The sequence below is a fragment of the Oncorhynchus gorbuscha genome, linkage group LG05, assembly GCF_021184085.1.
Source record: "Oncorhynchus gorbuscha isolate QuinsamMale2020 ecotype Even-year linkage group LG05, OgorEven_v1.0, whole genome shotgun sequence".
NCBI lineage: Eukaryota > Metazoa > Chordata > Actinopteri > Salmoniformes > Salmonidae > Oncorhynchus > Oncorhynchus gorbuscha.
In genome coordinates this window covers 16,661,971-16,689,308 of record NC_060177.1, presented here as the reverse complement: position 1 = coordinate 16,689,308, position 27,338 = coordinate 16,661,971, and the positions used below count along the sequence as shown (strand labels likewise).

Genomic DNA, 27,338 nt, shown 5'->3' with positions numbered 1-27,338 from the left:
ACATGAGGTCTAGCATTGTCTTGCATTAGGAGGAACCCAGGGCCAACCGCACCAGCATATGGTCTCACAAGGGGTCTGAGGATCTCATCTCGGTACCTAATGGCAGTCAGACTACCTCTGACGAGCACATGGAGGGCTGTGTGGCCCCCCAAAGAAATGCCACCCCACCCCATGACTGACCCACCGCCAAACCGGTTATGCTGGAGGATGTTGCAGGCAGCAGAACGTTCTCCACTGCGTCTCCAGACTCTGTCACGTCTGTCACATGTGCTCAGTGTGAACCTGCTTTCATTTGTGAAGAGCACAGGGCGCCAGTGGCGAATTTGCCAATCTTGGTGTTCTCTGGCAAATGCCAAACGTCCTGCACGGTGTTGGGCTGTAAGCACAACCCCCACCTGTGGACGTCGGGCACAAAGGCGGAGGTAGCGGTCCTGCTGCTGGGTTGTTGCCCTCCTACGGCCTCCTCCACATCTCCTGATGTACTGGCCTGTCTCCTGGTAGCGCCTCCATGCTCTGGACACTACGTTGACAGACACAGCAAACCTTCTTGCCACAGCTCGCATTGATGTGCCATCCTGGTTGAGCTGCACTACCTGAGCCACTTGTGTGGGTTGTAGACTCCGTCTCATGCTACCACTAGAGTGAAAGCACCGCCAGCATTCAAAAGTGACCAAAACATCAGCCAGGAAGCATAGGAACTGAGAAGTGGTCTGTGGTCATCAACCGCATAACCACTCCTTTATTGTGGGTGTCTTGCTAATTGCCTATAATTTCCACCTTTTGTCTATTCCATTTGCACAACAGCATGTGACATGTATTGTCAATCAGTGTTGCTTCCTAAGTGGACAGTTTGATTTAACAGAAGTGTGATTGACTTGGAGTTACATTGTGTTGTTTCAGTGTTCCCTTTATTTTTTTGAGCAGTGTATTTGTTTTACATTAGTCTATAACCAAATCGCTATACCACTTAGTATTCTTTCTGAACTGGCCAAATGGAGGAGCTATCCTTCAGCACCACAAGCTGGTTTAACTACTTTAAGATCATTGTGCACTCCTGGCATTTTCCTTTCAACACTACAAAGAGCACTCCAATTGCTTAAAATTAAATCTCATCAAGATCTTTTGCCAACACCGAATAGTCATACTCATCACTTATTACTATTATTACAAATAGAAGACTATCACTTCACACAACGATCCTCGTTTAGTAAAGTTAGAACAAAGCTGAATCCATGTCTAGCAATTTCACGTAACAAAACTAAATATTATAGCATAGTAAGCCTACAATGTTATTGTTACACCAAAAACACCTCCTCATTTCTAATGACATTTTAGGATGGTTATCTGAAGCTGAATAGTCCAAAAGAAATTGACATGTGCCAACTCAGCAGCGCACACCACTAGGCAGGATATACCCTGTGATTGAAACAAAGGCTAATGGTTTGTTATCACAATCTACACTAATTCGCTCATAAAACAGTAGGCTAATAGTTTGTTATCACAATCTACTCTAATTCTCTCATAAAACAGTAGACTAATAGTTTGTTAACACAATCTACTCTAATTGGCTCAAAAAAACAGTAGACTAATAGTTTGTTAACACAATCTACTCTAATTTGCTCATAAAACAGTAGGCTAATAGTTTGTTATCACAATCTACTCTAATTGGCTCATAAAACAGTAGGCTAATAGTTTGTTCTAACAATCTACTCTAATTGGCTCTTAAAACAGTAGAATAATAGTTTGCTATCACAATCTACTCTAATTGGCTCATAAAACAGTAGGCTAATAGTTTGCTATCACAATCTACTCTAATTGGCTCATAAAACAGTAGGCTAATAGTTTGCTATCACAATCTACTCTAATTGGCTCATAAAACAGTAGGCTAATAGTTTGTTACCACAATCTACTCTAATTGGCTCATAAAACAGTAGGCTAATTCAAGAAGCTCTAATACCATATTCCCACGAAACTGATTGAGATCAAACAAATGATTGGCATGGAGATGCAGTTTGAACGTTTCAGCTGCAAAATGTGAAGAATAAACATTCACGATGGACAGAGATGATGGCCTATTTGAAATGAGGTAGCCTATGCCTAACTTTGGTTTGAGAGCATTAAAAATATAACATTTTATTTGGACCATATGGTTAGGCAAAGGCAGATGTTGCAATTGTAGAATGCATTTTATGCATATTCTATAATGATAGGCTATTCAATTGGCTACATCTGTCGGTACAAACTTTGATTGAGTAAATAATGATGTAATTTAAATGTATATTTTGCCGCTCCCTCACCTAAAAATAGCAGTACACCACTGTTGGGGACATGTGAAATACACTATTAGGCTACATAAGCAAGAATGGAACTAATAAGAAATAGTAACATTCAATTTGTTTGTGGACTTGAAATCATTGTGTTGATGTACCTGCAATGTTTGTCCCAAACCTAGATGTTAGAGAAATGGTATGAAACTGGAAATGAGGCAGAAACTCTGTCTGAAAATCTCTCACAATATTTAAGTGATTATGCTGTGTTCTGTTGTTGTTCAGGCAGGCCAGGGACAGTGTGTTCTCTCTACTCATGGTCTGTTGTTGGAAGGGTAATGGTAGCATTCTAAACACTTCCCATATTCATGATAGGGAGCTAAAAAATACTCACACTTCACTAATGAGAGTGAATTTGTGATTAAGCTAATGCATCATGAACATGTATCATTAATGTGAGCTATGTTCACGTATCAACTGACACAAGAGTTACCAATGGCCCTAAAACATTTAGCTGCCTATTTGTTTTGTGTATTCATAAGTGTATTTGTCAAAAGAGCAACTGTATCTGCTCCATTTAGCTCTAAGCCATACATTGTAGCTCAGACTGCCCTCCAGAGCGGCTGCAGCGAGAGTTGAGAGTTGGGGTGACTGACACCACCACCAACGCAGTAAAAGTTGACCAAACCCTTTCTGAGTCAACCATGTAGCATTACTATACCGTCATTATTATTCTGAGCAGGTGATCAGACTTGACCCCCGACCGCCATGTCTGGCCTGCGAGCCAAGATCGTGTGCCAAGTGTCTGGTGCTGCCCGACTCCCCACTGGCTGGTTAATGAAGGGCTTCGTGGGGGGGTCTGGGCGGGGGCGAGCCAGGGCGGGGCGGCTCTGCTCTGGAGGCCTCAATGCTGGTCTGTCCCGGGCCAGCTGTTGATTCACAGCTCCTTCGCCACCACAACAAACAGAGGCCACACAGGGGCCTGCAGTGAGGCAGAGCACAGAGCAGAGCAACGCAGTGTGACAGCACAGACCTCAAAGCCCGGGCGATCAATTTCTCCACTGTCGCCATGGAAACAGAGCTGGCTCTCTCTCTCTCTTGGCCCAACGTACTGTGAGGGGCTTCTGTCTGCTACATTCTACAGCTCTCACCTGCTCCTCTGTGACAAATGAACAGCCGTCTCCGCGTCACTCTGAGCCAGCCAGCGTACTGGAGGAGAACAAAATCAAACCACTGTTCTGTTCTCAGACTGCAGCCATTTGTCCATCAGCACATTCAAAAGGTGGATAGATTCTCCCTACTTTTCCTGTGGGAGGGGAGAGTTTACACCTTCAAAAACAATGATTTCAAGTCTCAGGGAGGGAATATGTTGCAAAAAGTTTCAGCTCAGCACACTCATGGAGAAAAAATGAACACAAAAAATCTATCTTATGGAATGCACAGAGAGAAACGGCAGAGAGAAGTCTTCCAGAGAATGCCCACTGCAGTGTCCGACTTGCCGGGCGTTTTCACCAAACAGCAAGACCACTGAATCACTGAAGGGTATCTACTCGCTCCCTGGGACAGAACAGAAGGTTCCATTCAGCCCCACTCAGCGCTGTGTAAACGTTAGCTCTGCCAAAACAGAAATGTGTATTTCCCTGCAAAAGCCACTCTTATCTGCCACAGAGGGAGTCGTTGTTGGCATTATAGAATACATGTTAGTTGTTAAGGTTGCAACCAGCCACTAGATGAGATGAAAACAAAGCTCAGTGAAGCTAGGCTGAAGTCGTGTTCAACGGCCCCTTTTAACTGCAGTATGACGATTAAACAGACAAACGTTACAAGCTCCACAACTACACTGGAATAGTAAACAATGGATTTACTTAGCACTACAAAATAGCTGCTTTGTAGTAACATGAGTAACAACAATTAATAACACCTGACTTGTTACACATAAGAAAATCCCTGTTATGTCAATAGGTAATGTAGTTAGGCTGTTATTACTATGTTCTTACACTATTGTTATTACACTTGCTGTGCAAGGTACAGAGATGATGATCAGGACTGTGATTTTATAATGAAAAGGATCCCCAGTAACTCTCTGGACAGAATCCCCCCAACCCCCCACCTCACCTCACAAAACACCCAAGGACTTGAGGCAAAGGGCTACCTCAGGCGTCACCAGCCAGTTCTGACTGATCAGTGGCAGGGCTGCTGTGGCCAGGCCACAACACTGTTTGACCAATCAGCCGACTCCATGGACAAAATGGGCCTGATCACTCAGTTAATGCTCCAGTTAGCCTAACGCCGCCTCAGCCTCCCACGATACCAAACACACCAAATATTATGACAACACAAAATGTAATGTGAAGATAATATTCTTAAACTTGAAAAATGTATGTTTAGTTTTTGCACTGCGCTGCGCTCTAAGAGGTTAAAGCCCATGCTTCAAATGAACTAAAATTATCTTCAGTGTAAACACATTATCAAAGGGAAAATATTTATTAGGTAAATCAACTAGAACCAGTGATGAGATGTTTGTGTCAAGCAATAAAATTAGGTGTTATAATTGAAAATGTTTCCAAATCTCCATGGCCTGACCTGTGTTGTGCCAATGAACATGTGCTCAGCTATAATGAGGTTAGTGACCCAGCTGAAGATGAAGTAACCCAGTGAAGCCCATCAATTGACTTATCTTTCACACATGTATGGACCACAGGGCACCAGAGTTCAAGTTCATAACCATGAGGGTTATTATCAGACCACCAAACACATGGAATGTGGAGGATGTCGTCTGGCCCTTTCACATTTTTACCTGACTAATTCATTTGACTTTGTGTAAGAATAGCCTAGTTCTTATTGAGACATGTTTAGGGAGCTGTCATAAGTTTACAAGTAGTCTAAAAAAAAGATATACCAAGATCAATCAAAATATTGTTTCATTTCATTTTTTGTTATTCTATTTTAAAGCTTTATTCTCACTTCATTGCACTCTCATAGTGTTCCTTATAATCAACAGTGTTCATAGGAGGAGTTACACTTACCAAAGTATTCTTTTTTCATGTGCATTTCTAACTCCTTCTCCAGCTCCAAGGTGAGTGCTTCCAGACTCCTTTCTGCTTGGCTTGGGCCACTTTCCCGGCATGGGGTCACCTGGTAAGGTAGTTTAAACCTCTGCCCTGAGGCTGGAGTTTTCCTATGGAGCCCGTAAGAAGAAGATGGTGATCCAGCGGACACCTCTGTGTTCATCCCTGCCTGGGTTGACTGTTGTGGTGCATGCTGTGGCATGGCCTCTGGCATCCCAGAGAGCGCTTGGAAATGGATACGACTATGAACACCGTTGGTATCGCCACAATCTTGTGTTAGTATGTCCTCCTGCAAACCAGTCCCCAACATTGAGGACCTGGGTGAAGGCAGTGGGAGATCTGGGTAGGTGCTCATAGATCCCCTGGAGCTCCGGGAACTTCTGGAACTGTGACTGGAGATACTGGACCGGGGACTAACGACGCAGTTCGCTATTGTCCCGGGTCTTGCACACCCGTCCTGGCTGCAGATGCTTGACCGGGGACTGGCCACCGGCATGTCATGCAAAACTGCACCCTCCAGATCATGGTTCTCCACAGGCATGTAACGCGAATCTGAATAGCTAGAGCGTGGACTGGTGGTACAAGAATACTGGCTCGCTGTGCTGGACCTGGGGCTGATGTGCCTTTGGTCGTAGCCCATACTGATGCCGCTGGTGCGGTTACTGCTGGGCTTACTGCAGCAGTCATAGCTGTTCAGACTGGCCCTTGGGCTGGAATGTTTACTTGTGTCGCTGGCTGTACTTGCATAGCTAGACCGGGGGCTGAGGGCACTGCTCCCTTCACAGTGTACCAGACTGGACCTGGGACTAGTGTACTTGTCTTGCCCGGGTACCACCAGACTCGTGCGCGGGCTACTGATGCTCGACCTCGGGCTTGCATGTTTGCTTTGCTCCTGGGAGGAGAGGGAGGATACGAAACTGGACCGCGGGCTGGTTGCATTGTATCTGCCGTCGTGGTTGGTGGTAACACATATACTGTTGCATCTGTTGCCAGGTGAAGGTACTGGCTTGTTCAAAACCACTCCATCGTACGCGCTACCAGTGCTGTACCTATGCCCCAGCACCTCCAAGGAGTACCTCCTGTGTCGCTCGGACGCGCCGCTATAACACGGCAAAGCAATTTCGGATTTGGTGCAATAGCTATCTTCATTAGGATAAACTGTGTCTCTTTGAGGGGTGCAATAATCCACAGGAACGGCTCTGTTGCCATTCACGGGGCGCACGGGAGCCGCAGTGTACACTTTATTCCCAGTCATGTAATTCTCAACGGTGTGTGTCTGTTGCTGAGGCACAGAGTTGCCATTCATTGTCGTACTTTTCTGCTCGGGTATCGTTGGTGACGAAAAATCCAAATCGGGGTTGATAACCATGTCTCTCCTTGAACTGTACATTCCATCCTTGTATGCTTCATATAAGGAAAGGTCCTCCATTAATTTACTCGCCCGGAGTCCCAAATCTTCCTCATAGTGATCCATGGTTTGCTCCGGAGCCGACGAACAAGTTCAGAGAAAGAGCGCACTAGTCCACAAACCGACTACGGAGTGAGAGATAGCAGTAATTGCATTTCACTTGGAAATCATAACAAAACGCAGGCTCAATCCAGGCATCGTCGCCTGTTTGCTGAACAGCCAGTGTGCTTGGAAATCTCGAAGCGTTGCATGATCTTTTTCTTCGAAAACATAAACCCGTATCACAAAGTTTCAACGTCAGGATACATTTGTCAACTTCAGTTTGTGTTAAATTGAAAGATCTTTACAGTCAATGGCGCGCTGCGCGGAGGAATTTTCCCTTGTCAAGTTTTTCTCCAGTTTTCCAAAAGAGCCTCACATTTAAATTTGAGGTCGAGAAAATATTGCAATGCACCACTAACAGCCACATCTTACATATTAAAAGAGACAGAGTGCGCCAAAACCCATTTTAAACACAATTTAGCGCAGGGGACTCGTTTTTGGAGAAGGAATGCGAGGAAGTGGACGGGGTGCACTCCGCCTCTCTGGAATGTGGTTAATGCTGGAGCGAAACAATGATTGCGACCAACTCAGCAAGGGGGTGCCTAAATTTGAAAAAAGAATACTCCCTAGAGAGTGCGGCTGTATTCATCTCAGCCTTAAAAAAAATGCACAAAGGACCAGTCTCACCTGGCCCAACTTCCTTTGCCCTTTTCGGTTTCGGGACAGAAACAGCTTCACTGTTTTTAGAATGGATGGTTTCTAGAGCATGCAGGACACGTATCAAAGTTTATGTGCTGGACACAATGTATCACAGTTTAGATGCCGAATGCAGGGAAGGCTTCTCTTCTGTCTATCAACAAAGGGCTTTTGCCACCAAGATTATGCATCTCTTATTTGTCGCATGACTCGCATTTATGATTTTGTTCTTGACAGCAAAATATTGCATTCTCTCAAAAACATTGATGTTTTATAAGTTACAAAAAAGTTTATATAATGTGTGATGATTAAGCTGAGACTTGTCCCCACTTTTTATATGAAGTTAGCCTATTACTTTGTGCAACTCATTACAAACACAAATCACAAATCAAGTCAGTCGTGTAATTTTATTCAATAATATTATGATACCATTATCCAACTAAAATAAATAAAAATATCCCCTATAGGAAATGTTATTACAGATACCAACAAATTATTGATCCCCATTAGGATTTGGTCACAAAACAACCAGAAAGGTTAGGAATTCAGCAGCACGTCTGATAAGAGATATCACACACTGACAAAAGATCTGTTGGTCATCATGAAACATTTCAAAGTTGTACAGTATAAAAAAAATGCATAAAGTCTTGTGTTAAACATCAATATATTGTCCGTCATATTTCTTATTACCATCTTCAAATAAGATGTAAAAACAAAACAAATGTAAATGTTAGGTCCCACTTTAAATGAAGTACAACTTATAAAGGGTTTTGTATAGCATACATAAAGGCTTCATAAGCGTCACAAATAAATGCGTCACAAATCATCTTTAAGCGTATGTCATCAGGGCGGCAGGTAGCCTAGTGGTTAAAGTAACCGAGCTGACAAGGTAAGAATCTGTTGTTCTTTCCCTTATAGGAAATGTCATTGTGATGTCATTGTAAATAGGCCATCATTGTAAATAAGAATTTGTTCCTAACTGACTTGCGTAGTTAAATAAAGGTTACATTTTAAAATAAATAAAAAACAGATTAAATGGTGTGTTGTTAAATTTGGCAATTCACCCTACAGTGGGAATGGTTGTCACTCTTTATGACATATGGTTATAGATGATTATTTAAGCATTTATGTAGTGCTTATGACGTCTTTATGTATGCTTTATAAGTTGTACTTCATTTAAAGTGGGACCAAATTTTGTTTGTACCAATAGACATCTGCACCAAGAGATGTCTCTTATGCATAATCAAGTTTAGAGAAAGTTAGTATATCTAACTGGGTATATATTTTTATTTTATTTAACTAGGCAAGTCAGTAATGAACAAATTCTTATTTACAATGACGGCCTACCGGGGAACAGTGGGTTAACTGCCTTGTTCAGGGGCAGAATGACAGATTCGGGATTCAGGTCGGGATTCGATCTAGCAACCTTTCGGTTACTGGCCGAACGCTCTAACCACTAGGATACCGGTCACCCCCATTGTTGGAATTTACACAAAACACAATCATGGTCATTTATTAAGACAAGGGTATGTGGTCTTTAATTTGAACAGGTCTACTCCAGGTTAATAATATTATTATTATTTATTTATTTTACAAATTGCCAACATTGTAATTAATAAAAGGAAAACTAAACAATCCATCACCACTAGTATAGAACAAGTTTCAACATTTAAAATGTGCCATTGAGATGTATCACTTTATTACTGCCTGCTGATTAACTGCCAACCACTGGGAGGTATGAAAGGGCCAGAGCTACTAGAGCTGCTAATAGAAGACCATCTAGTATCAGTCGCTGGAGACGTGAACCCCTAGGTTTTCTTCCGTGACCTCTACTCTTGAACCACTGCACAACCTCCTCCAGGTTATACTCCTGGGGCTCATAACGCAGCTCGGCCTTGGCCTTCGCCATGCTGAAGTAATGAGTCACTCCGGTCTTATACACCTCTGTGCGTGTGAGCAGAGGCTGGAAGTTATAGATTGGGCCGATGAGATGGTGAATCATCTCAGTGAGGAATGCAACAAAGTAAATGAGAGAGAGGGGTAGACGTAGTTTGGGGAAAGAGTAACCCAAACCCTCCACCAGAGGTCTGAAGAACTCAAAGTTGTTGACAGGTCTTCCATCTGAGATGAAGTATGCCTGTCCAGCAGAGCGGTGCTGGTGCTCTGACATCAGAGCCTCTGCAGCCAGTTCGTGTGCAGACACCAGGTTGTCTACATGGACAAACTCCACTAAACTTCTTGGATCGCCATACACAAACCTGAATATCCCCTTCTCTATGTACCCAACGATCCTGGGCAGGTGCCTCTGCTCGCCAGGCCCGTATATACCGGCTGGACGCAGAGCACAGGCCCTCAACACACCTGTCCCATCTTTCAGCTTTGTACCACTAGCTTTCATCACGGCCATCTCAGCTACCGACTTGGTTCTGGAGTAGTGGTCAGGGTGGAGATGGAGAGGTAGGTAGGGGAGGCTTTCGTCACCACCCTCAATGACTTGGCCTCCGAACACTACGTTGAAGGTGCTAGTGTAGATGAGCCTGGAGACTCCAGCCTCTACACAGGCCCTGAGGACATGCTCTGTGCCCTGGACATTTACCTCTTCAATCAGCTTCCTGTTCAGCTGCTCCCTGCCAGACATGCCATAGGAGGCGATGTGGAAAACACAGTCCATGCCAGTGACCGCCTTCTCCACCTGAGCATATTCACGAATATCTCCCTTTAGGAACACAATGCCTTCTGGAACCTCTAGGCTGGGTGGGCTCATATCAAACAGAATGACTTTAGCTCCCTTTTTATGTAGTGAGCAGGCAAGGCTGTAAGAAATGAAGAATAGAGTGATCCTGTTAATCTGGAATATTGGGTATAGGGAAACCTTTCACATGTAGTGAGGGATATTCAAGGAATGTTCAGTTCAACATTAAAAACGAAATAGGAAAGTCATTAGCCTACTTATGAACAGTGCTTGACTTTGACTGAAATAGGTGCAAATAGTTATTTTGGGTGGCAGTACTGTTTATATTTAGGTGCAGGAGCTCCACAATACTTTTGAGCTCATATTCTATAAAAGGAACAGGAGCTTACGCAGTAGAACATTTGAGGTGCTGGTACTCAGCTCCGGTGAGCTCCTGTCCAAATTAAGCACGGCTTATTAAGCTACCATTAGTAAGTCACAACAATTTGTTGTTAGCAGGGATTCAATTGATGGGGTGATAAGGTTCTGCCACCTTAGTATGTAACACAGAATAAATAAACAATAGTGAATAACATCATTTGAATAACTGGTATGATAACTCCCCCTAGTGGGGTTTAGAACTACCGTTACCGAATTATTTTGCACATTCACTTGGTAATGTAGAAGTTCTCTTCTGCATTGATGAGATGAAGACTATGTACAGGCAACAATGTAAAATATGTATATTTTGATGAGCTTACCGGAAACCAAAATATCCACTGCCACCGGTAATCAAAAACGAGCATATTCGCGCCTTTTCCATTTCACTGAAAAGAAAACTTGAAGGTCATTGTGTTTGAAATAACACCACACAGTACCTTCAGAGAGAGCATGAATTAACACATTGAATTTGTAAAAGAGACACGTGCCGAAATGTATAACAACTTGCAACCTCATCACGTCTACAGTAGCCATACTTGTAAGATCGTGACCTATTACTTGATAGTGCTACCTTGACGCTTGGCTACATTAGCTTCATGACGCAACATCTGATGCAAACTAGTTTAGCTACATAAGAGTACGACAATGACAGTTGTGTAAACCTGTACCGTATCAATCAGAGCGCTGACATATTTTACTGGTCTACAGGTTGTGATCGAGGCTATTGAACATCAAACACTTTAATTTCAATTGAAAAACAGGCTTTTACCTTGGCGTTATAACGTAGCAACCTTATCGTTGCGGTGTGACAGGCTTACAAACAACTTCCTTGGGCGGAGCTAGTGCAATTCTTGGAAGGAATTGCGAGCGGTTTCATGACTTGTCAGTGCATGGACTACGCAAACTTCCTACTTTACACTTTTGTCGTGGTAGGTAAATCCTCTTTATTGACAGAGAATTAGAGCTTTTTTAAAACATTTTTTTATTTGACCTTTATTTAACAATTCAGTTAAGAACATTCTTAATTACAATGACGTCCTTGTCGGTCAAACCCTAACCCTGCGACTCTGAGTCAATTGTGCACCGCCTTGTGGGACTCCCAATCATGGCCAGTTGTGATACAGCCTGGAATCGAACCAGGGTCTGTAGTGACACCCCTAGTATTGAGATGGAGTTTCTTAGACCACTGAGCTACTCAGGAGCCCATATATCAGGGATTGTATATGTTGTCCCTGCCAGGGACCTCATTCAGGATGTTGTCAGGATGTTGTATCTGAAATGTACAACAGTTTCCATACATACACCACAAGTAGTGATGGGCATTCCAGCTCTTTTCAGTGAGCCGGCTCGTTCGGCTTAGCTCACCAAAAAGAGACGGCCAAACGACTCTTTAAACAAATATGTTTTGTCTTTTTTCAAGTCAAACAGTTTGCGATAGTTTGACCATGATTGGTGTTAAAACAATTCTAATTAAAGGAAATCTTACTCTACCTTAACCACAATTTATTTAGAAATGCATTGGTTTGTTATGAAAAATAATGCTATTAAAAATTTACATTTAAAGTATAACTTAATGTATATAAATAAACAAAGTGCATATAAATCTAACCATTCAAAACAAATACAATCTGAATAGAATATTGCACCATTTCAAAGAAAAATACATAACAATGTGCAAAACTACAGCATCCCACTTAAAACATTAAACTGGTCCCTCTTTTCTTTCTCTTCTTTATTGCCATATTTTGCTTTTATGAAAGATTTGCATTCAGAAATCCAAGCTGCCTCACTTTCGAGGGGCTGATGCGGTTTCTTCCCTCAGTCTCCTTGTCATGACTTTAGTAAGCCGTGGGAAGACAAAAGCCTTGTTCTTCCACCAGCTCAGAGGATCTGCAGATCTCTGGAAGGGCACCTCCAAATAGGATGGGACCTCCATTATGGCATCTGCTGAGGGATTCCTTCATGTTGCATACCCAGTTGCTCTCTCGTCAATCAGCATCCAAACAGCAGATGTTTGTGGCACTACTGTTGGTGCTTCTGCTCCATCTGATCCCTCTTCTTCCTGTTGCCCTGGTGCCTGAGCCAGCTGACTGATGGGGCTGTCCCTCCCAGCTGCTGAGGTTATTCTTTGAAGAGCCTCATCAATCGCTCTGGCGTTACTGAAGGCTAACTTCTTAAACCTGGGGTCAAGTGCCGAGGTTTCTAATAGCACGTGATTATATTCCATTCCGTGGAACTTTCTGTCCATTGATGAACATAGGGTGTCCATCAACTCTGTCACGTCTGTCACTGTGATTCACTACAGACCCTTAACAGGAGTATAATTTTTGAGGTGTCACATAGCTAAAAAGAGAGAACAGTAACTTATTAGTTCAGGTTTATGTTTTGTCTACGGATACTACATTTTCATCTACTGCTTATACATATATAATATTGGATTAAATAATGATGTAGTAATAACTGCTTCCTGTACCTTTCTCCACTAATCTCCACAATGACATGCTCAATGGGTTCCAGGACTCTGCACACCTCCACCACTTCCCATTCCTCTTGGGTCAGAGCATCAACAGGTGCATTAACAATGCCCAGGGTAGAGATGATGGCATCCTTTGTCTCAAGAAACCGTTTCAACATAAAATGTTGAATTCCACCTTGTAGTGCAGTCTTGTTCAGGCCTCAGCTCAGGCATCCCCTTCTGGCGTTGTGTAGACTTTAGTTTTCAGCACCTACTGTGCTCCTGTGGAAGTATTCCACAGCTGCTTTTACCACTGTCCACAGTGGGCTTTATCACCTTCAGAGCATCTCTTACAATCAGGTTGATTGTGTGGGCAAGACATGGATGATGGGTCCATTTTAAAATGTTCATGACTTTGGTTATGTTTGCTGCATTGTCGCTAACAACACAGACCACTTTTCCATCTACTTGCCATTCTCTGGCCACTCTCAACAGTTCCTCTGCCAAGTTCTCTGAGGTGTGTCTGTCGCTGAACTCAAAGTAGTCCAGAAGACAGCTAGACATCGAAAAATCTTCAATGAAGTGACATGTAACCGACATGTAAGAAGTGGTTACCCCTGATGTCCAGCACTCTTTCCCGCACTGAAGTCTGCGTGCTCTCATACAGTTGTGGAATAAGTGATTTTGAAAGGATTTTCCTGTTTGGAATTGTGTACATTGGATTTAGACTATTGCTATAATTTATGAAACCTGTCCTCCACGATCAAAAATGGCTGTAAATCGGTGGCAATCATTTTAGCCAATGCAATATCAATTAGGCCTTGTTTTGGCATAAACTGGTCCATAGAAGACTGCGTTGTCATGGGTCGCGGAGTAGGCCTACTTTAGTAGTGGATACATCTCCAAGTGTTGTAGGTGCTGGCTCCACCACTATCACTAGCAGGCCCGCTAGTTTCTCGAAGCTCCGCTACCGCTAGTGTCACAGTTGGGTGCACAGTTCCCATATGCCGGTGTAGGTTGTGCGTAGAACTAGCTTTATATTAGATTTTGTTTTGGCAAATTCTACACTGTGCTCCAATATTGTCTACATTATTAAAATGCATCCAAATGCTACTGTGCGTCCGACTCATTTTCCAGATGTTATTTTCACAGCGATCCTTCCTCTTCCTCCTCCGCTGCTAAGTGTGTGACTGTGAGTGAGTTGGCTCGGCCCTCTCTCGTGCGTCTTTGGTTCATTGGTTGACACTGCGTGTCTGATTGACAGGAACAACAGGTGAGCAGACAGTCAATGTGTGTGCGCTTGAGCATTTAGGCCTATATTATTTTATTTATTTTTTCGTTCTTTGAATTAGTTAATTATTTTAATTTAAATCGTTAGATATTTTATATCTTATTTTTTTATTAATAGATTCAGCTCTTCTGATATGTTAGCCGGCTCCCAATGTTCACCTACAAGAGCCGACTTGTTCGCGAACGACCCATCACTAACCACAAGGCTCCAGTGTTTTACAAGTGAGGTCCCTTATGCAAGGCTGACTCGTGAACTTTAGTTTTGTTTTCCAGTACATGAGCAAAGTCTAGGGTGCTCCGTTTTAATCATGTAAGAGGCATTCTTATCTCTTTTAATGCACAACTGCTTTGCCCTTCTTGCCCTGCAGAACTCTGAACATTGAAAGTAAGTAATCATCAAATGTAAATGAAAAATAGCTGCCTGTGCCTCCATGTAGTATCACAAGTTTTTGTCCATTCTTTAATCCTTTATCCTTCAATTCAAGGATAAGGCCTATGTGGTGGTGTTACAATTGAAAATAGGATCTTACTACATGTGAAAAACAAATTGGGAATGAGACATTAGCGGATGTCAGTTTCTGTATATGTAGTCGTAAATTCTGCAAAAGCATAAACTCATGCAGTGTCTTTGTTTTGTTAACTCTTGGGACAAAATTAATCTGGATGAGTACTTCAAGAGGATCGGGTTCCACGGCCCATTTTCTAAACCAGACCTTGAAACACTGAACCAGGTCCACAAACACCATGTGATGTCAATACCATTTGAAAACCTCAGCATTCACTGTGGTGAGAAGATCACTATGGACCATGAGTCGATTTTCAATAAGATTGTGAGGAGCAATGGGGGGGGGGGGGGGGGGGGGGGGGTTGGTGTTATGAGAATAACCTCCTCTTTGCTTGGGTGCTAAAAGAGATGTGTTATAATCCAGTAACACTGGGTTCAAGAGTCTACAACAACACCATAAACCAGTTCGGGCCAACAGACTCTCACCTCATCAACAAGGTGGTCATTGATGGGACTGCTTACATTGCAGACGTGAGCTTTGGGGTATCCTCCCAAATATGGCGCCCTCTTGAGCTGTCTCCGGGAAGAACCAGCCACAATCCCCTGACGTCTTCCGTCTCATACAAGATGGAGACCTGTGGAATTTGGAGAAGACTGGTCGAAATCCTCTGGTTCTCAATGAGGCCTTTACCAACTCGCCTCTGGTACACAAGAGCCCAACCTAGAAGATCTAAGGCTTCACCCTGGTTCCCCGTGGGGTTGATAACAGGATTCAGAGCTCTAATTGGCTGGACCTTCAGTGAGGTCACCTACAACAACCAGGATGGTTTTGATGTTTTCGATATGAAAGATATATCTGTTGATGATGTGGATAAAGTGCTGAACGAAATGTTTAATGTGTAGTTAGCAAACAAGCTGGTTCCCATAAACAACAAAGCTGTCTACACTATTTAAGAACTTGATTGCCTGTAACATTTCATATTTAATGTGATGTAATTGTAACGTAGCCGAGGCAAATCTAGTTGCTGCTACATTGACCAAAGATTCCTCACAACGAGATCAGTGAGATTTACAAAACACATTTAGTATTCTGTCAATATAACACAATTATTTCACCAGAGTTGTTTGTGCGGTCTTTGAACAGTCAATAAAGATGATTTTAAACAAATACATATTCAATGGTTATTTAGTCTCCGCAACCTACTTTCAGATCATATCTGAAGAGTGGATGCGTATGTGCTAGGGGTTGCGCCGAAGCAGTTACTTGTTTAAACCAATCACTGTACATTTTCCGAAATCGGCCAATCCACGTTAAGGTTTTCGCCTGTTCCCAATTGCCCATCGGCCAATCCACGTTAAGGTTTTCGCCTGTTCCCAATTGCCCTGGAGAACTAGCTAGCACGTCCACCAGCCGGAGAAAAGAGCAATGAATTCCTTGGAACAGGCCGAAGGTAGTCAACATGGCAAGCAAATTAATTTATTTTCACAAATCATGATGCATGTTATTATAAGTGAAGTTTCGCTATAAAGTAAAACGCACGGTGACAAACGTGCCTTCACAATTCACTTGAGTCGTTTGTTAGCTTGATTAGCCAGCCGCGGTGACGTAGCTAGCTAGGCTAACCTTTTCTCTTAAAGGACATTAATTTGTAAATTCGTGAAAATACCAAACTCAAGCTAATTACATTTTTGCTGATTTCCCTCCGCGGGGGTTCGACATTAACTTGTACAAAATAACTGCACACAAAGGCTTGTTAGCTACAATAATTAGCCGGCTAGCTAGCTATGCTGTAAATAGTTAGCATACCGGTAGTTGATAGCCCCAGAAGACCACCGCTGCACGCTCACCAGGACAGGTAGCGCCAGAACGGTTAAACAATGCAAACGTATCCGCGTACTTTACCTCATTTGATTGATTCTATTTATGTCCAGGTTATCATAAAGGTCGTTCGTTAACTATAGGCTTGTTTTGCCAGTCCAAACTAAACATAATTAAGTCCCTTTGGACAGGCGTCCTCGTGAAGATGTAACGGTTAACACTGAAGCTACAATTTACTCTTCCAATAGCAATTCAGTGGAATCGGAGCCTTCACTATGCAGTTGTGCTTAATTTACTTTTTGAATTACTCCATCGGTTCCAAACCAATCAAGCACAGCGCATATAAAGGATATTGTATGTTCCTTCATGTGGTGTTGATCAAGAACATTGATAGAAATGTAGATGAATGCCCTGACGCACAGCTTGTTTTTGCAGATCTAAAAGCTTTTGAGAGAAGATTAACAGAATACGTCTCCTGTTTGCAACCTGCAACTGGGAGGTGGCGAAGTAAGTATTTGTAGTTCCAATTCTGTCTAACCATAATGAATGATGCTTGAAACTGACTAACTATAATCAATGACTACACTGCAACTGTCAAACCATAATCATTTCAAGAGTAAATGGCCTCCCAGCCTGAGTATTTTGTATTTTCTTGTACCAGGATTCAGGCCCACATTATTCTGGCTTTTTTTTTTATGGTGATATAATTCAATATCTCACATTGTTTCAGTGATTCTAATAGTGGTCTCTGTTTGTACTGCAACTGGAGCCTGGAACTGGTTGATAGACCCTGACACACAGAAGGTCAGTATGTTTGTGATGGCAGCTTGATTGTGTATGTGATAAAGTAGGATACCTTTCACACAGATCAGTGTGTTTGTGATTTTAGTTTGGTTGTGTGTGTTTGCCTGTCTAATCTCTCTGTACCTCCGGCTGTCTTTCTCAGGTGTCTTTTTTCTCATCGTTGTGGAACCATCCGTTCTTTACCATCAGCTGCATCACTTTGATCGCTCTGTTCTTTGCTGGAATACACAAGCGAGTCGTTGCACCATCAATGTATCCTTCCTCTTGTTTAAAGTTCCACACTTAATCTTTTCAGTAGGATTGTGAAGGAGAATTGCCAATATAGTATCCCAGGTCTTTAGATGTTGTACACATGAAATTGTGACATTCCAAACTTTATCCGCAACGTTATATTCCATTTTGTGCAACTCAAGACTTTTCTTCTACCAGCTGTGTTGCGTGGGCTATGTCAGTGTACAATAGGGACTCGCTCGGCCTGCACAGCTGCGTGGGGGAAACGGTGCTACTTGACCAAAATGGATTAAAATGCTGCGGATGAAGTTCTAAATGACACAATTTCATGTGTACAACATCTAAAGACCTACATCACTGTACTGAACATAATCCTTTAAGTAAATAGTGATACTGTTGGATGGTTAATGACCGCTATGGACCTGGTGGCCTTAATAATCCTATACATCACTATACTGAGAGCGTGTTTGTTTCCCCCCAAAAAATGTGTTGTTGCTTTTGTTCATGTCTTGTGTGGCCTGATACTGCACAACAAGTAATGAGAAATTGAATCGCTGTTGTGGTTAGTTTCTCAAAAACAAGCCAAATCACAAGAGAAGTGTCTGGACCCTTCTATAACATGCCATTTACTAAAAAATTGAGATTTACTTCAGAAATAGGACAATTCTCCTTTAACTCACTCTCTTTAAGTATTGCAGCTCGCTGTCGGACAGTTTTAGCGGAATACAACATGTCCTGCGATGATGTAAGTTGCATAAATCATCTTAATTGGGATTACCTTAATTCCCAATCAATTCAATCCAGCTGTCATGTTTTTGGTCATCCATTACATAATTTAAAAGTATGATTTTGAATTATTCCCTGTACATCTCTGCATTGTATTGACTTTGATGGTTATGTCTCTTACAGACGGGGAAACTAATTCTCAAACCACGGCCACACATCCAATAACCACAAACTTGGAGAGGTGGGGAAATAAAATGTTCTTAATGACTATGTTGATTCCCACTGAAAGACAGACTGACACAAGGACCAGAATCCTGTTCGGAGGATCTGAAACAATGTAAGAAGGAAGGAGATTGGGGAAATACAGAGGGGTGATTATGTTGTGCTCCATTACGTATTAATGAAGGATTGTGAGGGGAGAGGACATCAAACACCTTTTTAACAGCATCTCAGTCAGTGTTATGGTTTCCCTTAAAGCTGCTTCTGGGCTCACACCCTTTGACATAACTCATTCGCCATGAGTTCAGATGTGTTTATTTCTAACGATGACAGGCATTTGTTTTAGATACATTTTTCTATTTTTAAACTAATTGTTATATACCTAATAAATACTTGTATGAAATGTGTTTCCTGTGATTTACTGTAGTATATGGTTGCAACCTGTAGACTTCGCTATGCTTTTGCTTCAGATTGTGAATGCCTGTACAACTTGTTTGAAAGTATCTCCTCAGTGTGTAATTGTCTTTACAGTTATTTTTATTGTATTCATACGTATAAACATTGTTTAACTATATTCACTGCAAATTAGTTTGTTTTCCAGCCATGTTAGACCGATAATTATTTCAAAGGGAGTAGAAGGATTAATCTATAAAGTTTAAAAACAGGGCCCTGGTCTCGTCTTTGCGACATAAATACGCCACCCCTTCTGCTTTGTGAGAGTAAGTACCATTTTACGGCACCGGACGAATCTCCACGGATGTTCCACATGTCTTAAAATGATGAGGAACGTGAGAGTGTGACAGCCTACTACATGATAGATCAATATCGCTTCGCACTTAATCGAAATAAGCTATGGGCAAAAGTAAGAATAACAAATTTAGACGTCCACAGTTCAACGCAGAGGGACTGTCGGTAACTGCTGTAAAGGAAATGGAACCGGACCACGGTGAAGTCTTCGATGGAGTCGACTCTCCAACTGGGGAGTTACTGGAGAAAGTAAGAGCCCCAAGATCTGATAACTACTGTTATTTCGGTCTAATTGATTTTATGTTGCACTCTATTTTATAAATGCTTGCAGGTCAGTTCTGCATTTAATAGGCATGTCAATGTTGTTTACCAATGTGTCCATAAGACAAATGTCTTCCTAAGGATCTTCCCGCATATGCAAAAAAACACACGTGTTATTACGTTATGTTCACGCTCAAGTGTGCCCCCCTAAAATACAAATATTTATATTTCACAAGTATACTGAACAAAAATATAAACACATGTAAACTGTTGGTCCCATATTTCATGAGCTGATATAAAAGATCCCAGAAGTTTTGCATATGCACAAAAATCATATTTTGTTGACCAATAGCTTAAACCTCTGTAAGTGAGCATTTCTCCTTTGCAAAAATAATCCTTCCACAGGTGTCATATCAAGTGCACCTTGTGCTGGGGACAAAAGGCCACTCTAAAATGTGCAGTTTTGTCACAGCACAATGCCACAGATATATCAAGTTTTGAGGGAGTGTGCAATTGGCATGCTGACTGCAAAAATGTCCACCAGAGCTGTGGCCAGAGAATTGAATGTTAATTTATCTAACGTAAGCCACCTCCAACGTCGTTTTAGAGAATTTGTCAGAACATCAAACCGGCCTCATAACCGCAGACGATGTGAAACCACACCAGGCCAGGACCTCCACATCCGGCTTCTTCACCTGCGGGATCGTCTGAGACCAGCCACTTGGACAGCAGATTAAATTGTGGAGTGTTTCTGTCTCTAGTAAAGCCCTTTTGTTCCGGAAAAACTCATTCTCCAATGCCAACCCATGGCTGCTCCCCTGCCCAGTCATGTGAATTCCATAGATTTGGCCGGGCCTAATGAATTTATTTCAGTTGACTGATTTCCTTATATGAACTGTAACTCAGTAAAATTGTTGCATGTTGCGTTTTATATTTTTGTTCAGTACATTATAAAATCTAGTTCAGTGCCACTAAACAGTGTTTCCCACATATACAACTAGAAGATAAAAGAACACAGATGGTATGGAAAAGTGAATATCCAAATAACCCCTGTTTATACTGTATGTGTTTAGTTGCAGAGTCCCAGTGCAGACATGCGTGAGTTTGCCTGTGCCAGCATATCACGCCTCGTGCAACAGAGCCAGACCATCCCAGGCTTCCTCCAGCGGGATGCGGTGAGACGTCTCGGGCCCCTAATGCTGGATCGCAGCCTGGCCGTCAGGGAGACTGCCACAGGGGCACTCAGGTAAGCCCTCAGCCTCGCAAAGGAATGTTCAATACCCAGTACTAGCCACTTAACAGACCCCCTGAGAAATGTGAGCGGGATGGTGTGGAGTCTAACTGAGGATCACGCCTATCAGATATGGCTAGATTGTTCAGAGAGTGTGCTAAATATTAGACTTGAATGTAGATGGTTGTTGAAGCCATTATGTGCTGTAAGACAGAAGTTGATTAGTGAAGGATGCTATGGCTTGCTAAACAGAAACTGAAAGAGTCCTCTTGAAATACCACACCCTCAATTAACTGTTAGCACTGATGTGATAGTTATCGGTCAAAGACTGTGTGAATTGTTCTTCTCACGTCAGGAACCTGAGTGCCTGTGGGGGTCATGAGGTGTGTGACGACATGGTGAAACAGGACGTCATGACTCCTCTGACTGCTCTGCTTCGAGAGGTGAGGCCTTCCCTCGTAAATCATTCCTTAAAGTTGATGTATTTATGGGTGTGGCCCTGCTGTGCAAAGGTTGTTTTTTCAAATTTTGAACAACATGTTTCATGGTGTGCATGTCTGAAAAGTGAAGCATCTACATATCTCCATTCATTGATGGTTAGTCACATCAATGCATAGATATTTTATAGGGCTGTATGTTTTCCAGGCCTGGGTTCAAATACTACTTCCAATATGTATTACTTACACTCAAAGTAAGTATTAAGATAGATAGGCCTATATTTGATTTGAAAAGACAAGCAGTTGAATATTTTAATGTATTAGGAAATACACTTGGAAACAGCATTTGACATAAGAATTTGAAAATTCTCTCAAATACAGTTTGGTAGCCTATTTTTTATTTATTTTTATTTTATTTTTACAAATGACCATTCAAATACTCAAATATAGGTACTTGTTCTGGGCTGTGTATTTGAAAATAATCACACAAAAAAGTATATTAAGTACTAGATACTCAAATACACATGTATTTGTTTTCAAAGTGTCTGAACCCCAGTACTGTTTCTCCACAGTGCTGTGCTGGGTTTGAAACCAACGCTGCCCTCTCGTTAAAAGGGCAGAAAAACACAGTGGAAGATGTAGCCAATGAAGCAGTTAACTTGCTGTGGAATCTCTGGTAAGAAAAAAGTAATAAATGTAGTAGTAACAGTAGTAGTAACACAAATGTCAGCTGGTCGGTCCACCTAGTGATCTGGACATGCGTCCAGTAGCCTACCCATAGAGATCCAAAATTGTATTAATTTCTGTTAGCTTGCCAATATTTCTATGGTTCTTTCACACCATACTCTCCTGTTGAATTATCACCCTGTCTGTCAGTGAGAGCAGTAGCCAGGCACTCTCTGTGTTCAACAAAGCAGGCATTCTGGATGTTATCCTACAGTGTCTGGAGCGACACACTCACAACATCAAGCTGGCTTTGTCTGCAGGTTAGTCTCATCAAACCAATTTTCACACGACTTTAATGAGCATTTTCACCATTTAAATATTTGACTTGATTATGTATTTTGTAGTAAGTCCCTGCTCCCTCTGTCTTTAGCCCACTGTTTGCACACAGTGACTGAGGACAACGCAGAGTTGCTGTGTAGTATGAACAATGCTGTATTAGGGACTCTAGAGAGTGTGCTGCTATCCTCACAGGCGGACATGGCTCACACACTGCTCAGGACACTGGCTGCAGGTATGGCTACAACATATTTGTTGTCACATTATTTACAGATTTCTTTTACCTCACAATGTCAACCGGTCATTCACTCTGCATTCATTCTCTGACTAGAGTCAGGGGTTGGAAGCTGTTTGTTAACTAAATAACTAGCCTGATTCCAGTGCTCATTGTGTGCTTTGTGCTCCGTCCATTGACAGGGTCAGTGTGGAACCTGAAGAGCAGCCTGCCCACGGCCCACCAGGCTCAGACCCTCACCACCCTGATGGCCACCCTGTCCCAGTGCTTGGAGCTGGATGCTGGCACACTGATACCCCAGCTCCGCCAGGCTGAGGTGGCCCGCAGTGCCACTGCCTCAGAGGCAGGGAACATGGAGGACCACCAGGCAGCTGCAGGGAATATGCCTGTAGAGGAGATGGAGGATGATGAGGAGGAGGGGGTTGGACTGAGGAGGAATGGAAAGGCAACCAAGATAGATACAGACTTCTCTGACCTCCTGCCTGTAAGTCCTGTCCTTTTTTTTCCTTCTCAGAAACAAACCCTTTTCATTTATGGTTCTAGAGATCCAAAGTGACAGGGTTGAGTAAAGAGTATTGCACTTTCAGTTTTTAATATTCAGAGTACGTACCTGACTCCTCACTGTTGAATGCTGTGAAACAGCTGAATATTGATGAAGCAGCACAGAGTATTGCAGTTGGTATTCAGAGTTGTAGTGGCTCTCTCTTCAGGAAGATACCGCTTTGTTCAGCAGACAGGAAGAGAGGGACACAGCAGGGTTTACTCAGGGACGTAAGAGGTGGCTGTGTCCCTGCTGCAGTGTCAATAGTCTGCTTTTCTTTCTCCAGAGGGGCAAGGAGGAGCTGAGGGAGGCGACGGCCTTGCTGACAGCCCAGCAGACGTCCTTGGAGATCATCGTCAACATGTGCTGCTCTGATGGTGAGTGCTGTGGGCAGCAGTGTTTGGGCAGCAGAGCAGTACTGACCTGGGGAGCTTTGTTTTCATTACTGTTTGACACAGCTGTCTGGTGCATGTTCATAGATAAGACTACAGCATTTTTACTGTTTGATGCTCAAATGCATATTTAGGATTTAAAATGAGCTTTATTTGCTTTTGAGGTGCACGTCGGCTGTTGTGGCTCATGGTGTGTTTTTTTGTAGACCCGTCAGACGATGAGTGGGAGGAGGCGTCGAGCAGCGACGAGAGTGAGATGTGTCCTGACGGCCTCTCTGAAGGGAACACCAGCCTCCTGTCCCCACTGTGTCTGTCTGCTGAGGTCCACACGGCTCTGATCAACCACAACATCCCAGAGAAGGTGTGGGGGATTTCCTTCCTCACCTAGCATAATTGTTTCACTTCACTTCTCATGTTTCTTTTTTGATGTTCCCTCTGTTTTCACATGCAAAATATAAAATAAGTAATGTCATGGTACTAGACTAATGTGTGTTCCTACTGTCTCTGTTATAGCCACTACACTGTATGAAGGTGATAACCATCCATGTCTCTATATGTTCAAGGTTCTCAAGAAGACCCAGTTCCCCAGCAGCGAGGCGATGGACGTATGTCGTCACAATCCCACCTGGAAAATCTTGATAAAAAAGTAATTATCTGTCTAGCATGTTGTCATTTTCTTTGCCCTAAAAAGAACGAGACACTAGATATTCTGTGATCTACCAGATCACAAGATAATTTGAGTGGTTTGTCATGATCCTAGTAACACAGAACCAGTATGCGTCAATGTATGGCCCCACTTGATTGAGGTATTCTATTTTTCTGGCTAATAATGGCATTACAGGTATACACTTTGTTTACCACATCGCTACCTGCCTTTAGGAGTTGACTAAAATCCATTTTCCCCCAGGATGCATCGGGTGCAGTACAGGGCCCTGACGTGCCTTCACAACATGCTGTCTACTATGGACGCTGAGTCCCTAGGGGGAGCAGCAGCTCTTCAGGCTGTCGCACAACACCTGTCCACGCTGGTCTTCAGTCCTCCAGGTTAGATCTATGTCGTACCATCTCTTCATTATTTGTATTAAATCTTTATTTTACTTGGTAGGTTGATTCACTTTCACAGCAATGACCTTAACAAAGGAGAGTTATTGTCTCATTCCTAATTTATTTTTGGTTAATTTGCTTACTCAGAGATCCCTAAGGAGGAGGAATTCCTTGAGGCAGTTACCAGTGCCATGCGATCCCTCTTACAGATCATAGCCTATATGAAAATCCCACAGGTAAGACAGCTGACTCAAGCAGAGGAGAGTTTCCCTCTGAAGTACATTTTACCAAGCCTTACTGTCATCTGTCTGTTAGTTTATATCGTACCACAGCACTATCCCAACATGTCTCTTGGATGACTCATTGTTTATGTCTGTGTTGGTGTGTTGCCAGTGTATGACCCCCCAGCAGCTGATGAGCCTGAGCGAGGCAGCGACCTGCTGTGACGTGGTCAGTGTGAGAGTGAACGCTCTGGCCATCCTAGGCATCACAGGAAGCACACTGGCTAAAGAGAATGGGACAGCTGAAACTCTACAGGTACTTTATTATTTTCATCCTTAGTTTTTTTTGTATGAAATGTGTTTTAGATAGCTAATGATTACTTCAGAATTAACTATTTTTGTTCTTTAAAAAAAATGTTATGCTTTATTAACCCATCTTGGCTATGTGACCATGATGTAATAACACTGCAATATATTTTTATAGATGATTGGCAATGCCTTACTCCAAGTTGCAACAAAGGATGCCAACCTTGTGGTTTGTGGAGAAGCCCTGGATGCTCTGTTTGATGTTTTTGCGGATGGAGACGAGGCAGAGAGGGCAGCTGAAAACATCAACTTACTGTCTGCTCTGAAGGCACTTCAACCTGTCTTCAAGGCTAAGGTAATAGAGCTGCAGCCCATCACTAGGAACAGTTTGTATGCATTCTTTATGCAAATCACTGTTGTCATCTGTTTATTGCTGTTTCCTGTCCTCTATGTGCAGATTCGTAAAGAGGGGAAGGGAAAGTACAGCCCTGAGCAGCTGTGTGTGCTGGACAACATCAAAGTCAACCTAAGAAGGTTTATTGGCTACTTGGAGACTGTGGTGAAAAAATGATAGCAGCCTGACACTACTACACCATCTGGCTGAGATTAAATGACTCAGAATATACAGTACAATAGACCCTCATTAAAGGGACTGTTCAGTCCAAAAATCATTGTTTTGGAGTGAACTATCCCTTTAACATCTATATAACTGATTTTCATGTTGGTTATCTTTTTGTTTTAACTGAAATGCGTAACTATTGTCCTTGCTAAGTGAGTGTTTACATAATTATGTGTACAAAAAAGAAAGAGGTTCACTATTTTAAATGAATGAATGTTGCAGTACATAGTGACAAATTATTTTACATTTACATTATTATTTTATGCATAAAAGTACATTTCAATGTGCTGTATTTTAAAGAAATTGACAGAACATATGGTTTATTTTACACATATTTATCAACCAACTTTCAAGTCACACACTATCATACTGTAGCCCTCCATGTTAGGAATGACCAGTTGTAGTCACACAAGAATCCGCTAACTGACCCCATGTCATGTCCAAAATGAGATCGACAGGCCCAGTGTCAACTGATCATGTGAGATGTGAATAAAGCAGAACTCGCCATCCATTTACAAGGTGATTTAGTTAACATGATTTGGGTTGCTGAAAGTAAATTGATTACCTTGTTCTGATATTGGGGAGAATATAAAATGTATATTGTGCTTTTCATGACACAAATCAGCAGGATAAAAAGCAAAAATAAGTATGTAAAAGTACCGTTACACTAAACATAAGGACAAATTAACCACGGAGAACACTAAACATAAGGACAAATTAACCATGGAGAACACTGAACATAAGGACAAATTAACCATGGAGAACACTAAACATAAGGACAAATTAACCATGGAGAACACTAAACATGACGGCCTAGCCATTGAGAACACTAAACATGATGACAAATTAACCACAGAGAACACTAAACATAACAGATTAATCATGGAGAACACTAAACATGACGGACTAGCCATTGAGAACACTAAACATGATGACCGACTAGCCATTGAGAACACTAAACATGATGACAGATTAACCATGGAGAACACTAAACATGATGACAGATTAACCATGGAGAACACTAAACATGATGACAGATTAACCATGGAGAACACTAAACATGACGGCCTAGCCATTGAGAACAATAAACATGATAACTGACTAGCCATTGAGAACACTAAACATGATGACAGATTAACCATGGAGAACACTAAACATAACAGATTAACCATGGAGAACACTAAACATGATAACCTACTAGCCATGGAGAACACTAAACATGACAGACCAATCAAGGAAGTGAATTAGACAGAAGATAAAAGCAAAGACAACAGAGACTATGGGTAAAGCCTGTGTGAAGAGGTCAGTCTTTAGTATTTACCACAGCAGTTTCAGTGCTATGCACAGACCGGAAGCCCGACCTGGTTGGGTTCCAAAAGTCCATGAGAGGTCATGTTCTGTTGGATTTGTCATGCTACCACCCACTCAAGCACTTTGGCTAGGAAGGGGAGGTTTGAGACGGGCCTGTAGTTTGTGAGAAACTCGGGGTCCAGGCCCTGTTTCTTCCGTATGGGAGGGAGTTTTTGCCGTTCTTTTCAAAGGAGTTAGAACAATGCCAGATATGAGAGATGCATTTACAATCTTGACCACCAGGAGGCAGAGAACAGAGAGGCATGCCTTAACTAAGGCAGTGGTCAAGGGAGCAAGTTGTGGTTTTGGA

The 27,338-nt window shown here is 42.4% G+C and overlaps 4 protein-coding genes and 1 pseudogene across 7 annotated transcripts in view; 3 read left to right on the top strand and 2 right to left on the bottom strand.

The window, feature by feature from the left end:
- LOC124035574 (Wilms tumor protein 1-interacting protein homolog) overlaps positions 1-7,322 on the bottom strand; it is a 39,375-nt gene extending 32,053 nt beyond the window's left edge. The window contains exon 1 of one of the 2 annotated variants that reach the window (XM_046349065.1): positions 5,294-7,322. In XM_046349065.1, the coding sequence (XP_046205021.1) occupies positions 5,294-6,809 (1,516 nt within the window). In that variant the 5' untranslated portion in view covers positions 6,810-7,322. The remainder of the gene's footprint in view (positions 1-5,293) is intronic. The other variant, XM_046349066.1, reaches the window with a different exon arrangement.
- Positions 7,323-7,869: 547 nt separating this feature from the next.
- Positions 7,870-11,460, bottom strand: sdr42e1 (short chain dehydrogenase/reductase family 42E, member 1). Of its 2 annotated transcripts, none has more exons than XM_046349063.1 (3): positions 11,363-11,460; positions 10,914-10,979; positions 7,870-10,294 (listed from the first exon to the last, which is right to left on the bottom strand). In XM_046349063.1, the coding sequence occupies exons 2-3, from the start codon at positions 10,973-10,975 to the stop codon at positions 9,196-9,198; spliced, it is 1,161 nt and encodes a 386-aa protein (XP_046205019.1). In that variant the 5' UTR covers positions 10,976-10,979; positions 11,363-11,460; the 3' UTR covers positions 7,870-9,195. The 2 variants fall into 2 exon arrangements, with proteins under 2 accessions (XP_046205019.1, XP_046205020.1); XM_046349064.1 differs by having other exon boundaries at positions 10,914-11,030; positions 11,363-11,400.
- A 2,855-nt stretch (positions 11,461-14,315) lies between these two features.
- On the top strand, positions 14,316-15,970 carry LOC124035573 (annotated as a pseudogene).
- Positions 15,971-16,160: 190 nt separating this feature from the next.
- On the top strand, positions 16,161-19,045 carry LOC124035570 (nuclear envelope phosphatase-regulatory subunit 1). Of its 2 annotated transcripts, none has more exons than XM_046349061.1 (6): positions 16,161-16,306; positions 17,098-17,169; positions 17,393-17,466; positions 17,609-17,718; positions 18,388-18,442; positions 18,607-19,045. In XM_046349061.1, exons 1-6 carry the CDS (start codon positions 16,270-16,272, stop codon positions 18,646-18,648), a joined length of 390 nt encoding a protein of 129 aa, XP_046205017.1. In that variant the 5' UTR covers positions 16,161-16,269; the 3' UTR covers positions 18,649-19,045. The 2 variants fall into 2 exon arrangements, with proteins under 2 accessions (XP_046205017.1, XP_046205018.1); XM_046349062.1 differs by having other exon boundaries at positions 16,174-16,294.
- A 315-nt stretch (positions 19,046-19,360) lies between these two features.
- On the top strand, positions 19,361-26,193 carry LOC124035568 (HEAT repeat-containing protein 3-like). The gene is made up of 15 exons (XM_046349059.1): positions 19,361-19,638; positions 20,724-20,896; positions 21,237-21,324; positions 21,891-21,994; positions 22,195-22,304; positions 22,415-22,555; positions 22,738-23,039; positions 23,383-23,473; positions 23,695-23,849; positions 24,052-24,134; positions 24,396-24,532; positions 24,680-24,768; positions 24,926-25,069; positions 25,238-25,414; positions 25,517-26,193. The coding sequence occupies exons 1-15, from the start codon at positions 19,495-19,497 to the stop codon at positions 25,628-25,630; spliced, it is 2,052 nt and encodes a 683-aa protein (XP_046205015.1). The 5' UTR covers positions 19,361-19,494; the 3' UTR covers positions 25,631-26,193.
- The last annotated feature ends 1,145 nt before the right edge of the window (positions 26,194-27,338 follow it).

What these genes read in the sequence shown, in the direction of transcription:
- LOC124035570 (XM_046349061.1), top strand. Translation starts at nt 16,270, where the DNA reads ATGAATTCCTTGGAACAGGCCGAAGGTAGTCAACATG. An exon ending in TGCAACTGGGAGGTGGCGAA is followed by an intron (nt 17,170 to 17,392) that starts GTAAGTATTTGT and finishes ACATTGTTTCAG; the next exon opens with TGATTCTAATAGTGGTCTCT. An exon ending in ACAACATGTCCTGCGATGAT is followed by an intron (nt 18,443 to 18,606) that starts GTAAGTTGCATA and finishes TGTCTCTTACAG; the next exon opens with ACGGGGAAACTAATTCTCAA.
- sdr42e1 (XM_046349063.1), bottom strand. Translation starts at nt 10,975, where the DNA reads ATGGAAAAGGCGCGAATATGCTCGTTTTTGATTACCGGTGGCAGTGGA. An exon ending in AGTGGATATTTTGGTTTCCG is followed by an intron (nt 10,295 to 10,913) that starts GTAAGCTCATCA and finishes CATTTCTTACAG; the next exon opens with CCTTGCCTGCTCACTACATA.
- LOC124035568 (XM_046349059.1), top strand. Translation starts at nt 19,495, where the DNA reads ATGGGCAAAAGTAAGAATAACAAATTTAGACGTCCACAGTTCAACGCA. An exon ending in AACTTGCTGTGGAATCTCTG is followed by an intron (nt 21,995 to 22,194) that starts GTAAGAAAAAAG and finishes CCTGTCTGTCAG; the next exon opens with TGAGAGCAGTAGCCAGGCAC. An exon ending in CAACATGTGCTGCTCTGATG is followed by an intron (nt 23,474 to 23,694) that starts GTGAGTGCTGTG and finishes GTTTTTTTGTAG; the next exon opens with ACCCGTCAGACGATGAGTGG.